Source organism: Pteropus medius, unplaced genomic scaffold (assembly GCF_902729225.1).
Source record: "Pteropus medius unplaced genomic scaffold, Ma_sr-lr_union100, whole genome shotgun sequence".
NCBI classification, from domain to species: Eukaryota; Metazoa; Chordata; class Mammalia; order Chiroptera; family Pteropodidae; genus Pteropus; species Pteropus medius.
Window position 1 is genome coordinate 14,033,212 of NW_024349797.1, and position 14,091 is coordinate 14,047,302.

The 14,091-nt window shown below is 48.1% G+C and overlaps 1 protein-coding gene across 4 annotated transcripts in view; it reads left to right on the forward strand.

Moving 5' to 3' along the window:
- Window positions 1–14,091, forward strand: part of TDP1 (tyrosyl-DNA phosphodiesterase 1) — a 70,156-nt gene that overhangs the window by 39,977 nt on the left and 16,088 nt on the right. For 2 of the 4 annotated variants that reach the window (XM_039884002.1, XM_039884003.1), the window contains exon 14: window positions 5,689–5,791. The exons of the other annotated variants lie outside the window; for them this stretch is intronic. In XM_039884002.1, the coding sequence (XP_039739936.1) occupies window positions 5,689–5,791 (103 nt within the window). The remainder of the gene's footprint in view (window positions 1–5,688; window positions 5,792–14,091) is intronic. 4 annotated transcript variants of the gene reach the window in all.

Genomic DNA, 14,091 nt, shown 5'->3' on the forward strand with positions numbered 1-14,091 from the left:
TGCACATCATCTTTGTGAGGCAAGTATGTGACCGTATTGAGAATCTGCGACGTTAGCACCAATTATGATCGAAATGCATGTGAGCTCAGTTTCCACTCTTACCCACCGCCCTACTGTGCCTTTCGTGCTCCATTGTCAACAGTTAGATGTTTTCTCTAGATTTTCCGATTTTAAACTTTTTACTTCCCTAACCATAATGAACCAATAGTTTTGATAAGTCGTATCTTCTAAGCCTTTGCATATTAGTCTCTTTTCTTGGATTAATTAGATGTTTGTGGCCTACATAACATCTGCAGGATTCACTTGGGAGACATCTGTGGGCTGGAATAGCCATAGACAACTTCTTGAAAGAGATACGGGGTTTGTGGAGGAGGAAAGGGCTCAGATATCCACAGGAGTGGGTAGGGTGGAAGGCATTGTGGACGAGGAAATGACGTTTGCAAAAGGCATGGAGGTAGTCAGTAAATGAATTCATTTAACAGTAGAGGAGCTGGGAAAGGCATCATGAGAAATAAGATTACAAAGCATTAATTTGCAATCAGATCGTGGAGGGTCCCGAATGCCAGGCTGTGCATTTATTTTGTGTATGCTTATGGAGGAAGGACGCATTGATACCAAGAGCTGCTGGAGGAAGATGTAGAGAGGGCAGTCCTTTGGATCTAGAGTCTAGGGCGAAAAGGACTGACCTAGGGAGACCTTATTGGAAATAGAAACAATGTTACAAGGGTAAAATAGCTTGGTGTCTAGTTGTACAAAGTTGCCTATGGAGCAGACAAGTCCAAGGTGCCTCAGATTTCTGAGCCCGACTGAATGAGACTGTGGACAGAGGGAATTAAGTGGGGAGCTGGCTTGCAGAGGGGATGTTCACTTCTTGGAGTTTCAAGTTTGAGATGACAGTGTGACATCCCAGTAGAGAAATCCAGCTGGTGGTTGGAGATGCCCATTTGGAAATTTGATGAGAGAAGTCTGGGATCCATCCTCGTCAAAGTGATGGTTATTCTTGGCGCATGGAAAAGGAAGAAGAGACAGTAGAATTGAGCCAAGAGCAGAGCGTAAATTTAGAAGATACGGGGTGGGAAGGGCAGCACGTGAGAGAGAACTGAATAGTCAGGTGGAGAGAAAGCCAGGGAAGATGCAAAGCAGGCACGGCCGGGCCGCGGGAGGCCCGGAGCAGGACTGCGCGGCCTCGGCACTGCTGGCATCCTGGGCCGCATCGTTCTTCCGTACGGGGACTGTCCTGTGCTTCGTGGGATGCTCAGCAGCATCCCGGCCTCCACCCGCTGGATACCAGTAGCATTCCACCCTCCAGCTGTGACAATGAAAAATGTCCCCAGACATTGCGAAATGTCCCCGAGGGGCAAAATCATCCCCAGTCGAGAGCCACTGGTCTAGAAGAATAAGGTGGTAGTCTAAACAGGAAAGATGTTTCAGAGGGAAACTTAGCAGAATCCATCAAAATTAAAGATTCTATTTTTAATGCATACCTGTATACAACTTGAATCTTTCACAGTGAGACTCTCTTTCCAAATTACTTGTGAAATTTTTTTTCCGGTGCATAAAAAGAAACAGAGCCCAAGGGCAGCACAAGAAAACCTACAGCAAATGCAAAATGGAAGGTGACTTAACAGTGTCACTGTGTGTGTGACAGGCACACCGCTGTGGAGTTTTAGGGCAGGGGCGACAGCAGCGTTCGCTAGAGGTCATCACGTTCCTCCTCGTCACCCCAGCTGCCCAGTCTCCATCTTCTGCATCCATTGTCAAAGTGCTGCTTATTGCCTCTGTGAAAGTGTCTTTCCCCAACCCCCACCCCGGTCCTCCGTGGCTAAAAGCTGAGTCTGTTAGTCATCTCTGAACTCTTTGTGCAGCTGCTGCTTAGATTAAGTACCAATGATGAAAAGGCATGTCTTATCACTGACACATGTTCCCATAACAGCTGTCATCCTTGGGGATGCTTACGCCTTCTAACAAAATCTTAAAAGTAAGCTCAACGGCGCAAACAGGTGCTCTGGCCAGCGTGGGAGGTGGCAGACGATGCTCCTGCTGCCACCACAGTTTAGACTCTCAGAGATGCACGTAGCAGGGTTTGGCCCAGAGAGCACCCTCCTCGCTCCCCTCTCCTTTCTTACGTAGCTGTTTCCACCACACGTGATCATGAACTTTCAGACAAACACTCCTAGCGGTGAGTTACAGTAAAAGTTGCGGATTTTACCTTTGTGGTTGGCGTGGGGAGGGTGGGGTCGCGATCTAGTGAGATGTGAGTGCGGACGTCTCTAGCCAGAGACTGGAGTCTGGAAGCCGTGTTTGGCCTCATTGGCTAAAACCCCTCATTCTAGAGACAAGAAACTCGGGCCTGGGGAGAAGAATGCCTTAGGGTGTCGCAGTTGGTGGGGAAGCCGGGACAAAACCTCTCTCCTGATCTGGGGTTCAGGGGTCTTTTCTCAACATTGGCCCACCAACCTTCTCCATGAACCTTAGGTGGCATCATTCCTTCCCTTTAGAAACTTCTCGTTACACAGTATTAGTTTAAATTTACTCCTAAAGGTTTCGACTTTGGAACAAAATTTCCATGTTGCGGACCGAGATCAGGTGTCTAGTTAGCAGCCACACTGCACAAGCTGTGACAGCATCTCCCACCAGTCGAGTTCCTCATTAAGGGGCCTATAAACTGCCCGACTGAATAACTCACCATCAGTCAGCTTAGCCGGGGGCTCAGAACAAAAGCACCCACCCTGTGGTGGCTCTGCAGTGTGTCATTTTGCCTCGGTTGAAGCCCGTTTTCCAGAATCTCCTTTCTTGTACGTTTCAGTGAGGACGGGCCCCAAAGGAGAATCTCGTGGAGATTTGGAGGGCAGATGTGGAGCAGCAGCCATTTCTATAACCCGCACGTTGTCACTTTGTGCTGGCTCATCTTATTGGCGTGAGCCAGCAGCTGGACCTGCAGCTGCCACACCCTCCCCTGGGTCCTGCTTCAGCTTCTCTAACCCCTGTGCCTCGCCAGGGGTCTGTGTTTAGCTCTGTGGCAAAGGGCCCAGCTTCTGCAGGACACCTACACCCCTAATGCCACAGGGAACATGAACTGACATGGTTTTAGTCTGATCTTGTGGCTTCAGCTCATTGCTCGTGGTTCTGGCTTGTTGCTCTCCTCTGTTTTATTTCCATCCTTCCCTGGCTTCTGCCAGCCCTGCAGACTTCAAGCTCCAGCATCAGGGCAAAGACGGCAGCGTTGACCAGCTCCCACAGTACATGAGGTCAAATTCCCATGAATATTTATCTTTGTATACACATACACATGCGTGTGTGCATGCGCACGCAGACATGCATACCCCTCCAGTTGTTCTGTTGCTCTGGTCGAACTATGACTGCCACATACCTCCGTCCCCCAGAAGCCACTGTTTTATTCATCATAACTTTATTAGCGGCCCGAGCAGAGTTTCTGGTGAACAGCACAACTTGGGGCACCCAAGAATCCTCCCCTCTGGAATTCTCGAACTTACAGAATCATCCCATACCCTAAAGAACGCAAAGTAAATTAATAACCCCAACCAAACCCCAGCCTTCTTTGGTGATGAGGTGTCATTCAACACCCAGCAACAGTGACAAAATAAACCGCAGCACAGGGCGTGGGGAGCAGCTCGGTCCCCAGGAGATGGGGAAATGGAGGGGCGTGGGCAGAGGGAGTGGAATGGCGGATCGGGGCTTGAAGACTGGCAGTGGCCATGGCTAGAATCCAGGACAAGTAGTGGGCATAGGTCCTGAATGGAGGAGACAAGATGCTAGAAATCCTTTGGAGTTTAGGGAGCAAAAGAGCTTGTCGTAAGCAGCTCTGTGGTGTCACTTTGCCTCACAAAAGACAAGTGTGCTTCTGCTGGACACTCGTAGATGCCTATTCACACCTATGTACACCACCTGCACAGAGCAGGTGGGGTAAGTTTGGAAATATTTACCCCATGTCCTGGCAACCACTCACTCAACGTGTATTCAGAGCATAAAAAAGGATTAAAGGTGCTCTATCAAGGCGTATTGATTTAGCACCTAGACAGCCTGCAAGTGACTTTTACTCCCCCATTATTCGGGATAAGTTTAAGGTTCTAGATGCTTAGACTTCTGTTAGAAGCTAACTACGAAGGAGGGATCGGAGGAAACTGTCTGAAGAGGTGTCCTCAGGGGCTCCATTGATCTTTATTTTGGAATTAGCCCTCAGGTCTTGGAAATGTGGAGGGAAACGCAACTAGCGAGGAGGGAATGAGAGCCATCCTTCCGGCACATTCCTCTGGCCTGTCGGGGTACGAGGCAGACAAGTCGAGGTGGTTATGAGGAAGGCGATAGTCTAGGATATGGGGGAAATATTTGTAGGAGGACTGCTTCCAAAACCGACGCTCACTGGTCGGTTTTGCAGTTAGACTGCTGTCTGTGCCCAAGAAGTCATCTGACTTTACTAACGAGAGACCTCAAAGCAAGCTATCATCTTCGACTTTAAAGAAAACAGTCCTAGCGTCATGCCACTTGATTGCCAACTTCCACTTCGTCGGCATTTTATGTCTTTGTGACACATCACAGACGGGGGTGTTCACAACTGTGTGGCCTTAGGGCATCAGAGGCTCCATGTCCTCAGTATGGGGGGCTCTGTAAACACAGTTGTCGTTGTTTTAAGTTAGCTTAATTGCTTGAAGAGCTCCCTTAACTCTGATTTGTGTCATCCTTCGTGTCTGTTCCTGTAGAACCCGGAACAGAGATCACTCTTTTCGCCTTCCGTGGTACTGTTTCTCTTTGACTCTCCAATTCCCATGACGACGACAGTTCCTGCGCTTAGTTGAGAAGAAAACAAAACGAATGAATCTTGAAATATTCGGTGGTTCACGAAGTCAGGCTTGCCGGGTCTGAAGAGCTGGGGTTTTCCTCCACATTCTAAAAATGAAATAGAACTTGGGTGAGCCCGACAGGAAGAAATGCTGACAGTCGGTGTATGTTAATTAGTCGGTGCATGAGCATCCTCAGCCAGATTTGCTGCTGGCAAGAAAGTCTCCGAAGGCACTTGCCTCTGAGCTCAGTCGCGGTTAATCCTGATAGCATCTCGGTGCCTCTTATCCGGTCGGTTCTGACTCTCCTTCCTCTCACCGCATTTTGCGACTTTAGCTGTATCTACCACTCTTTTAAAGCATGATTCTGAGAGCACTGTTTCTTTCCAGATACAAATCCCAATCTAGTGCCCTCAGAGCTTTGCTTTATATTGAAAACAGAAATTAGCGCTACCTACCCTAAAACGAAGGGCAAAAAAACGGAATGCGAAGCTTAAGATACTGCAGTATAAGATCATACCGACATAGCTTTTTTCTCAAATGCTGCTTTTATATACAACAAAACCAAACATCGTTAGCTACACCAGGGTCATAAAAAGAGAACAAGAAAAAAAAAATCTTTCTAAGGAAGGATAATTACTTTAATTACGTTTTCAGGCGAAAACGCAGATGAGGGTGAAGCTATCCCAAATTAGCAATTAGTTAAATCTCGAGGAGCACAGCACAGCAGGCTTTAAATTCCATTTCCCAAAATGCACAACTGTGCCAGAAACCGCGGGAACGTGATTGCTGCTGTCTGTGCTTCTGACCGATGCTCTCGCAGCTGTGAACGTCTGACCCACGCTGAACTGCCTCACTGAGCCGGCTCCTCCTGTGTCCTTGTCCCCCGCAGCGCGAATCTGTCCAAGGCCGCCTGGGGAGCACTAGAGAAAAACGGCACCCAGCTGATGATCCGCTCCTACGAGCTCGGCGTCCTTTTCCTCCCTTCGGCGTTTGTAAGTTCACACCAGAAACCGCCCGACCACTGGCACATGAAAGGATTCGGGCTTTTATGTTTCCTTCCTGTCTCGGGCTGACCTACCCGAGGTTCGGAGGTCGCAGAGCCAGCGTTCGACCCCGGGGCCCGGCTCCCAGCCTCTGGCCTGCACCGACAAACCTGTCCAACGCTCACTGTTCTGCGGGCAGGATCGCTGCTCCCCAGGCGTGTACCTGGTTGGAGATCGAAGATATTGCTTTGGGTAAAGTTAATAACAATATGTAAATTAATATTGTGAATCGTGACATGAAAACTTATTACGAGGTGGTTAAGTGACGCGTCACCAAAGGAGTGACTCAGCCGGTGCAGACGTTTTAGGTTGGGGTGATTGACCGGAGAGTGCCTTTGGTACCAGGGCAGCCACTGGCGGTAGGGGTTGAAGGATGCTCAGGATTTAGGGCAAGTGGAGAGGGATGGGCATCCCATCTGGGGGGAATGGCATCAGCACAGGTGGGGAGACAGGGAAGGAAGGTCACGACATCTGCTAGAGATGGACACATGCCATCAGACACACTGGTAGCTCCCTGGAAAGACACCACGTTGGAAGCCGTGTCCCTCAAGCACAGCCAGCTTGTGTCCGGCTTTGGCTTGTTTCCGTGTAGGGACTGGGGTGTACCAGCCGTACGTTTCCGTAAACACTAGCATCACTCTTGGCCTAGAGAGACAGTCCCACTCTAAGAGACACACGGGCCCCGAGATCTCTCTTCTCACCCTTCACACCCATTCCAGGCACAGGTTTATTGGTCAGAATTGTTCCCACGATGACAGGGCTGATGCTTTATATTTCCTTTTTTTTCCTCTCTCTCTTTTGTCACTTTCTATAGTTGAGTTTGTGATAAACACACACATGATGCAGTTCCATTGTAAACCTCTCGGACTGGACCAGAAAATTTAGCTAACAGCACTGCATACTTGTCCATAGGCTTAAATCCTGGGCATAGCTTAAAGCACGAAGAACGTCTCTCCCCCCTCCCACCCCCACCCCTCCAGCCATCCTCACCCGTTGTCGTCTCACGTTTGCTTTGGCGAAGAGCTCTTTTCTCCCTCTCTCTCTCCTCCCTTTGCCAGTCTTTATCCATCCTCTTCCTCATCTCAGAGGGTTTCACTGCAAAACTATCTAACAGTCCCCTCCTGAAAGTGTCATAAGATTACAGTACTTTTGTTTTTTCACCTACAGAGTCAGACAGCAAATCCTAACGCTTACAGCCGAGGCCATGCACTTCCATGGCCCTGTGGGTAGACGGTCACCCTGTGTTTTGTAGACAAGGACATGACTTTCCTAAGGTTCCACCGATGAGTGCGGTTCAGCCCTCCAGCCTCAGTCTCTAGCTGATGCCTCCTGTGCTCTTTCAGCTTTATCTCAGGGAGGTGGTAGATTCACAACACTGGGCAATGACGTTCGGTGATCCGGTGTGATTCTAGTGACTGTAGCTTTGTTTGACTTTTGTCACTGTGTTTGACTTTTGTTGTCAGCATTTGCAAAATTCTCATCATTTCTAACCGTTCTGGCCTAATTCCTCATCATGATAATGATCCTAGGAATCATCATTTCTATGGTAATGAAGGAAAGAAGGGTACTATACTTCCAGCTCCTCCAGACCCTTCTAAGCTGCTAATATTTACCTCTGACACGGTTTCTGACTGTACATTAGAGAAGGCTAATAGAGAAAAAATAGGCATAGTCGTTTAGAATTTGCAGATTCAGTCTCTACTAGACTTGTTGCTATACTTTTGGAATGAGAAAGGGCCACACTGTGGTAATTCTAGATAAATTCTAGGTAAATTAGAGATTCGGGTATTTATAAATTATTTATGAAGACCATCAGGTGAGAATATCCACCCCCCAGCCCCTCCAAATGCTGTGCCAGCAGATTCAAGATCAAGGCCCCAAGCAGGGTGACCATGTAATTAACATACTAAGAAGATGGCGGATTCTCTAACAATCAGTTCTTATGACGTCTCAAGATACAGAGTTTAGAATAGTGCTTTACAGCGGGCTTCCTCCATAACACTAATAAGTACCCACAAACTGCTGCGATGTTGTCAACAGACGTTCTCTCTTCTGTGTAGATTGTCTTTGTCCCATAGTGAATCATAAGTGTCATGGGCAAGGTGCTGAAATTAGGCTTATGGACAATACACAGAGAAGAGCGAGAAGCCAATGGGCAAGCTAATGGTCAAGCTGAGCAAGAAGGCCATCGACGTCAAGTAGGCTCCTGGTGTGGGAAAGGCCTCAGGCGCACGCGAGGTGCCCTGGCCTGGGTGAACGGAACCCAGAGGACTGAAAAGGGGCATCCGTGACCTCGAGCCTGCCCAAAAGCCCACAGGAGGGGGGGATTTTTTCTGAAAAGGTGCTTGGGGAGAATGTCACAGAATCAGAAGGCGCGAGACAGCCAAGGCTTGGGAGGGACGGAGCCGGGCCAGCCCCGGGGCTTGCTGCCACCGGCGTCACTCCCACCTCACGGGCGCCTCAGCTCCGTGGCCGGCCATTCTGCATTTGCAATGACTGTTCAGGCTTAGGTCTGCCTTCCGTGCCTCTGTATTCCCCAGCCCCAGCCCGCATTGCGGGGGTGCTGTTTGCAGAGAAGAAGGACGTCTTGTGAGCTAGGAAGCCGCCCTCAGAGGTAGACGCCACCGGAGGGTTTCACCCGTAAGCAAGCCGACGTGTGTTTTATTTGCATAAATAGATTTCAGGGCCTTTTGCAATATAGGAGACTTGGCCCTGAAGCTGCTGTATCGCATCTAAGTCACTTCCAGCTATGTGAAGCTTCCGGGAAACCAGTAGACCTTTGCGTGGCCTTCACAGGATTAACATTTATGAATTTGGCTTTGAGGGCAATCCAGAGATGTGTGCCATGAGGTAATTTGTCATTTCGCTGAGCTTATGCGAGCACAGAATGAGACACTTAGCTTGCGAAAGGGGATCTCCGGCAGAACACGTCGGTGGATCCCCCCTCGGGGTGTATCTCAGGCCCACACGCGAGCATCGTGTCTGCCGGGGGTGACCTCACCAACACAGCCCCGCTCCACGGCACCCGCGCCTCCTGCTGGGCGGGCCCCAAGAGTGAAGGAAGAATGAGGTGGTGTCCTCATCCCCCTGAAGCTCGTGGTTATGTCAAGGAAAGGGTTACCACAGCACGTGATGAGAACTGTGGTGTGTGGCACTCAAAATACAAGGACTCTGAGCAGAGGGACCATGTAATCCGCCTGGGAGACTTGGGGAAGGCTTCTGAGAGGAGGTGACATTTGACCTAGGTCTTGAAAAACGAGTATGAGCTTAACACACCATCCAGGGGAGGTGAGCCTCCAGCCAGAGAGAATAGCACGTGTTATATTTGAGGAAGAGCTGGGGTGTGGTCCAGGGGCCTTGAAGTTGGAATCCTCTTCCGAACAAGGTTGACAAGCAGGACACACTGAGATTGGACTTTGTCCCACACAGATAGTAGAAAGCCATCAGCTTTTTAAGCAGGGTTATTGGTCTCATTGGGTCAATTTTTAGAGAATTTAACTTACAAAATATGATTATAACTTAATTGATATTATTCTAAGAGTACTTGAAGATAAGGGCATCATCTTAATCATTAAACAGCACTAAAAAAGTTCTGACTATTAGTGAATTACTATCACCATTCACCCCACTGTCCTAGCTCGAAGTGTAGGAAGTTACCTCTAACTCCTTCTCTTTTACCCCATTATCTACTTAATCCCCTAGTTCGGTCATTCCTAACTCTTTAATGATGCTTGATAATCTGTCACTGCTGGCCATCCCTGCTGCCGCTGCGTCCAGGGCATGTCGACTCCGGCCACAATAGCCTCTGACCCCGCTTCCCTAGGCCTCCAAACCGCTCTGCATCCTGCTGCTGGAGATCTTTGTAGACCGCAGATCGGTTACGTTGCCCATCCACGTCAAACCTTGTAGGATGGAAGCCAGGCTCCTTCGCACTACCTGCCTTGCCCTTCGTGTTCACCCATGCAGAATGACTGGCTCTCAGGGTGATCCAGGCCCACCTGTGTTAGAGCTCTCCAGAGAAACAGAACCAATAGGATATATTGATACAGACAGATTTATTGTGAGGAATTGGCTCACACAGTTTTGGAAGCCAGGAAGCTTTCCAGGGTGGGGCTCTGCTGTCTGCAAGCTGGAGACCCAGGAAAGCTGGTGGTGTAGTTTGAGCTGAGTGTGAAGACCCAAGAACCAGGAGAGCCAGTGTTTTCAGTCCTGGTCTGAGCTCAAGAAAAGACCGATGTCCCAGCCAAGTAGTGAGGCAGAGCAAATCCGCCCTTCCTCGGCCTCCTGGGTCTGTTCAGGCCCTCCACTGATTGGACGATGTCCACCCTCTTGGGTCGGGGCAGTCAGTTTGCTCGGTCCACTGATTCAAATGTGCTAGTCTCATCCAGAAACAGCCTCGGAGACACACCCAAATGATGCTGAACCAGACATCATGGTATCCCGTGTCCCGCGCAAGTTTTCCCACAAAATTAATCATCACATTACCTTTGTAGCGAGCCTAACTACATCAGAGCGATAGCCCTAAACCCACCTGCCTTCACTTCACGTGCCCCTCTTTTGCATCCCACAGCCTTCCAGAACCTGGGGCTCATCACATAGCTGCTGATTTGTAATCTTGACTTTGTGGCTCTTCAACTGGACTGTGAACTGCTTTCTCATAGGGCCTGGCGCATGGGAGGCTCTTGGTAAACGTCTGTTAGTCGCTGTTGCTTCCTTTGAGTTCCTAGAGCATGTCCTACCCTTTCTGTGAGAATGAATGTACAAAAACAGTGGCTGGGGAAACTGTGGATTCAGTCCAGTGGGTGTTGCACGTAGTAGATGCTTAAATATGTTCACATATCTCATTGTAAGCAATTTGGAGTATGTAATAGCTCACCTGTAGCCATCTTGTTGAAATTAAAGATGTATCAGGGGAGATGTTGTAGCAGCTGCCGCTACACACACACACACACACACACACACCCCACACTCCCCCCCCCTAAGAGTCTACCTCAGTGCTTACAAATGCAAGCCGTATATATTCATTTAAAGATGTCCTAAAAATTTCTATATCAGTGATAATCTTAAAGTGCTTACTGACAAGAACAGTTTATTGTAAAATGAGGCCAGTGTTACTTCTTTCTTTAGATTTCTCTCTTCAATACTAGCAAGACATGCCTTTTAATGTTTTTAGTACTATGTTTGCCAAATGGACTTACTTAATATCCAGTTTTGTAGTCGTTCTTCCAGAATCTGGTTTCTTATGTTGAACAAACTCAGAGTCTGGAGGCTTTGTTAGAAACAAATGATTAATTTTTATTCAAGGGCCTTCGGGTTTGCAAACTGGAAGCACAACTAGGCAAAAACCCAGAAGTGTTCCGAAGAGAAGGAAAAGTTGATTTCTTATAATGAGTACATTCTTAGCTCTAGGGCTGGTCCAGGCTGGTTATCAGTCAGATGCCAAGTGGGCTGGATAGATGAGTCTTTCAGGGGGTTGTTAGAGAGTTACCTGGAGGTCTGAAGTACACCCAGGCACTGCCACAGGACTGGGAAGTTCAAAAGTTTAAGTTCCCAGGCTAGTTAAAACAAGAATGGAATCATTTCCTCAAGCCTCAGCCTACTTAATTTTAGCAATTTCACAGCTTGACTAGAGTGACTTTTTCATTTTTTCTCTCTCTTCCTCACCCGAGATCAGCCCACCTTTGTGCTTCTTAATGAGGACTCTGTCCAAAACACCCACATTTCTGAGTTATCAGCAGCCGGAGTGCCACTTTCGTCCTTCACCAGAACGCTCACCCGAAGCCGGCATTGCAAACAATCTGGCACAGCCTCAGACACTACGTAGGCTGTCACCTACCAGGAGCCCTGTAGCTCTCTGTTTCCCCACAGCCATGATAAGGACTTGTCACTCAGGAACTGTGTGAAGGGACACTCTATATGGCCTAAAAACTAGTGGGTGGAGAAACAGCATGTCCCATTCATAACAAAGATGCCATTGGAACCTTCCATTGGATCTAAGCTGACGGGTCCCTGGTAACCGAATACTGATTAGTCCCCATTTTTTCTGCTGCTTTTAAATGCATTAATCAGTAAACACATCATTTCAAGATCAGCCTAACTTGCCGTAGAGCATAGAGTCAGTAACTTTTCCTTTGATTAGGAATACTTTCGAGAGCTTTGGGGATTTATGTCAAAGTGCATTTGACTGTACCCAGCACTTAGCTATTGTTGCTACACAGTAGGTGCTTAATAATGTTTGTTAACTTGAAGACTTTGTTCTTTTGAGGACTAATATCAACTTACCTAGTTGTTCATAGGTGCAGACCTGGGGAAAGGCCCTGAAGCTGAAATGCTACCTCTCCATAAGCAGAGGTCAGGGGAAGACTGAAGAAAGAGGCTGGCCACTGCAGTCTGCTAAATAAGAGAGTTTATTAAGGGAAACTTATATACAAGGCATGGCTCAGGTGGCTGCAAGACGAAACGGATCCTCAGGACACTTGACAGGCATCGTATAGGGTAAATGGGGACAGTCATGGGTACTAGTACGTGAACGCAACCAGAGATGGGAAATTACATGCTTGACAAAGTCAGGACAACACCTGTTCAGAAACTACCACATAGCAGGAGGCAAGGGAAGGTGCTGATTTATGTCAGAACGAACATCAGTTACTATCAGACAGTATCTGAGGGGGGTTTGCAGAAAGCAACCTCCGTTCTGGCCCAGGTCCAGCTTGCAGGGCAAATAGCGGTCACATCACAGAGCAGTCTCTCCACATAAGTATATAATGTTTGGGGGGTTGTCCCTTTAATATAGGTATGTTTAACTTTTAGATTAGACTAATTTATTTAGCTTCTGAAAATCTTACCATAGGAAAGAACCAGTGATTTCAAAGATCTGTAGCTATATTCCAGTATATCAGGGAGATAGAAGTATTTCTGTTTCTCTCTTTGAACTTCATGCATTTTGGAGTTTATCGAGCATGTACATTGTCAGGTGCTGGCTAGGCCCTGGACTTGAACCTGCTTCACATTCTGAGGCTAGAATTCCTCCTACTTCGGGGAATAATGTACATAATCATCTGAGAATCGTGGATTTATGTCTAAAACTGTTCCTCCTGATGAAGGCAGCCTGAGCATCTCTGTGCCTGTCTTAGGGCTTCTGAGCCCCGGGTTCTCTGGCCCCTGATATGGCAGATTCTTCTGTGATCAGAACCAAAAATGCTTCAACCAAATCCCCAAGAATTTTCCGTTTTCGAGTCTCTACTTGGTCATTTCTCTGTTCTGGTTAAACTATTTTTTGTCTTTCATTGCCAAAAATGGCAATATTGTTATAACTCTGTCTCAGATGGAAGAACTGATGAAATTTACAAGAGCTGCCCACCTCAACCCTCCCCTCTGGCTCCCAGCACCACCTCTGAGGACCTGCCTTGGACCCGGCAACCAACTGGAGGCTCTCAGGGCTTCCCAGGAGGCCGCATCTGGGTGACACTGTTTCAAATGGTGTTTCTTTGTAACCTCTTCTGTCCTCCTATTCAGCTCATAAAGCCAGGTCCTTGCATTCTACTCTTTCCTCTCATAACTCCTTCCTCTAAGCCATCTAAATCCAGTTGCCACATCCTATGCCATCTGCTCCATCAAGAAATGTTCTTCCTGCTGCTGCCAGTCATTGTCTTCTGCCTCCCCTGGACTAACGGATCCAATCTCTCTCCTCCATCCCCATCTCAGCTGCAACCAACTTCTGAAGCTGTGTCTCTGCTCACCTGTCGGGGTCTATAGTCCCCTACCTTCATACCTTCACTGGTCCCCCTTAGCCCACAAGACAATGTCCCAAGTCCTTTTTGGGACACCCAGGTCCACTGTAAACTGGAACAGCCTCCCACCCTTTCCTGATACACCCTGGGGCTCCATCACCCACAAAGGCTTGTTAGTGTACAGGTGAGGTAGGCTGAGGCAGCAACTGCCACTTCACTAGTTGTGTGATCCCTTCACTACTTGTACTGCTCTGCCTCAGAGACTCTAAAAGAACGTGAAAAGACAGAATACATACGAACACCTTGGAAAGATGCCAAAGGCCAAGAAAAAGCACACAGTGTACGTTTTAGAGACCTCAGATCTAGGGAATCCAAAAAGACAGAGAATGGAGTTGGGACCTCGCTCACAAGCTATTAGACTTTGGACCTGTTACTTTACCTCTGTAGGCCTCCTTTTTCTCAGCTGTGAAATGGGGACAGTATAGGATCATTTGGGAATTAAGAGTTGTGACCTGTAAA